At 40.2% G+C, this 2,685-nt stretch overlaps 1 protein-coding gene across 1 annotated transcript in view; it reads left to right on the top strand.

Annotated features, from left to right (window-relative positions):
- Positions 1-2,236, top strand: part of RNF2 (ring finger protein 2) — a 5,960-nt gene extending 3,724 nt beyond the window's left edge. The window contains exons 5-6 of the mRNA XM_009324640.1: positions 1,009-1,180; positions 2,135-2,236. Of these exons, the coding sequence (XP_009322915.1) occupies positions 1,009-1,180; positions 2,135-2,236 (274 nt within the window). The remainder of the gene's footprint in view (positions 1-1,008; positions 1,181-2,134) is intronic.
- The last annotated feature ends 449 nt before the right edge of the window (positions 2,237-2,685 follow it).

Genomic DNA, 2,685 nt, shown 5'->3' on the forward strand with positions numbered 1-2,685 from the left:
TTCCCTCTTTCCATTGCAAGTCAGGTAGATGGTGCTGCTCAACTGTTACCAAGAATACAGTAACAATCTGTTTTAAGCCTTTGATCAGAAATAAAGGTGTTTTTAAGGGTTTCTAGCATGGTAGTTTACAGTAGGCACTAGGATGATGGTATATCAGCCCCTTTCTACTTACTATAAGAGTCTTTGGGAATAAACAAACCTTGCATAAGGGTCAGCAGTTTTCGGAGCAGCGTTGTGTCAGCAGTATTTATAGGCTGGAAGCTTTTCCTGGCATTTTTTTCATGATCCAGTCCAAGCACAGACTGCAAATTTTGGATCACAGCAATGAGCAGTCTCGTGGAGTTTCCTCAGATCTCTTCCTGGCTTTCTCTCCTGATGAGACATCCCTCTGTAGTGCCTATAAATACAAGTTTCAGCCAGCTTTTCTTTTTGGTTTGGAATTGCAAGGGAGTTCTGGGGGTTGTTCTGAAAGGCAAAGAGAAAGCTAAGCTTCTGGGAGAGGCCTCTGCAGCACTTGTGTCAGCCTTTAATTCTTGCGTGAAGAATTAAAGTGGAACAGATAGTGAGACAATATGGAAGAGTAACTTTAACGAGGTGCAGAGAGCGTCGCGTGTATAGCTCTCGCACCGTACAGTGTTCTGTCCAAGCACTTCAGACTGTATCTATGCTAAGAAGATTTCAGCACTTGTGAGTAGTTCTCAAAACCCCTTGACAACCTGTTACTAGGTTTTTCATTTCAAGCAGATGACAGGGCAGTGCTATCTTCTCTCTACAAAGAGCAGGAGGGCCTCTGGGACAAGTGTCAAAAAGATGTAAGGGCACTTTGGAACAATATAATTTGGTAAGCTCCTTGCATGTCTTGGGTGAAAGCAATTCATATTCTTGTTTGTGAACCGTCTTTAAAGGCCTTTTCACACTTGATGCTTAGTATTTGGGGGTGTTCCAGATGTCTTTTTCCCATATCTGCAACTCAAAAGTCTTTGATTATCTTTGTGGTTGTTGTCACAGATACATCAAGACCTCAGGCAATGCCACCGTTGATCACTTGTCCAAGTACCTAGCTGTGAGATTGGCTTTGGAGGAGCTTCGTAGCAAAGGAGAATCAAACCAGATGAACCTTGACACGGCCAGTGAGAAGCAGTATACCATTTACATTGCTACCGCCAATGGGCAGTTCACTGTAAGCAGAACTTCTCTCTAAAACTGAACATCAATACATCTTTGATACAGATTTGATTAAAATCCACTCAGCTGGACTTTTTCTGAGTTGGCTTAGGGATAAAATTCATAGCACCAGGCTGTTTATTTAGAAGATCAATTCCTTTGTAGGAAAATGTATACAGCAGAAGCTTGGTTAGTGGAAAAGGAGGCATATAAGTTACTTGGGAAAAATCCAGTGATGCCAGCAACTACTAGCTGACTTATGCCATTATTTTACAGTTAAAATTGAAGAGGAAGAATATTACTTCATCTGAGAATCTTGTTTCAAGAGCAGATAGCTCTAGCACCAAGAAGCATCTGTTGTAAGGTGGTGGCGTTTCTCCACTTCTGTGTAGGCTTCTTATGTTCCGCTATGAAACAGCTGTGACTACACTTAGGGAAGAATCCCTCCTTCCAGTTGCTGACTTCAGAATATACAGATACAACAACAAGGCAATATCGCAATTAGGTTGAACTCTGAGCCTGGTCTTACACTTGGGCATTTATCTGAGTAAAGTAAGTCTTCTGGTTAAGAGATGGGCAGATGCTTTGCAATAAGTCTATCTCAAACAGCTTCAAACATGACTACAGATTGTCCCTTAAGACAAAAGCAGAGATGCTTCTGGTGTAAATACACATCTACTACTCCCTCTGTTTGCAGAGAGAGGAAAGAGAAAAAACTCGAGTTCACTTTATTTACAACTATTCCACTTTGCAAAAGTGTTTTTCAGTGCTGTTTTAGTGAGATCAGCAGGAGTTCAGAATAGCTTGCATTGTTGCTTTTTGATGCTGAGTGGTTAGCTAATATCTTGTTCCACATTATCAGTGACTTCTTTAAGTTGGCACATTCCTCCAATTTAAGTAGTTGTCTGTTGCTACAGTACTACCTGCGCAAGCCATCAGATTTCATTTCTGTTTTGGTGTTCTCTTCTAGGTATTAAATGGGTCATTTTCCTTGGAACTGGTCAGTGAGAAGTACTGGAAAGTGAACAAACCCATGGAACTGTACTATGCGCCAACAAAGGAACATAAATAAGCTGTGCTGGAAAACTGAGATGGGACTAACTTTTTTTATAGCTATGACTTCTTTAATATTAAAAGAAGGCACCACCATTATCTTCATGGACAATACACATGATGCCTTCAGGCTCTCTCAGTATACTTATTAATATGATTAGACAGTATTCTGGGTTGTATTGAATTTAGTCTTTGTTTCGGGTTTTTGGTTTTTCCCTAGGAGACTAAATGACCTCGTCCAGTGCATTCCAGTGTTTGACATGCTTTTTTGGTTCCTAATGCATGATAACTAAATGAGTGTTCCGGTTTGGAATGTCTTAATTTTGTCCAGGTAAATCTGGATTTCTAATACATTTGACACAGTTATAGTAGCCTCTGTGAAGTATTGAGCATTGGATGGCTAAGTAAGTCTATTCAATAGTAACATATGCCAAGGAATGTGTTAAATGTTGTAATTTGCTAATGGTT

The sequence above is a fragment of the Pygoscelis adeliae genome, unplaced genomic scaffold (genome assembly GCF_000699105.1).
Source record: "Pygoscelis adeliae isolate BGI_AS28 unplaced genomic scaffold, ASM69910v1 Scaffold126, whole genome shotgun sequence".
In the NCBI taxonomy this organism is placed as follows: Eukaryota; Metazoa; Chordata; class Aves; order Sphenisciformes; family Spheniscidae; genus Pygoscelis; species Pygoscelis adeliae.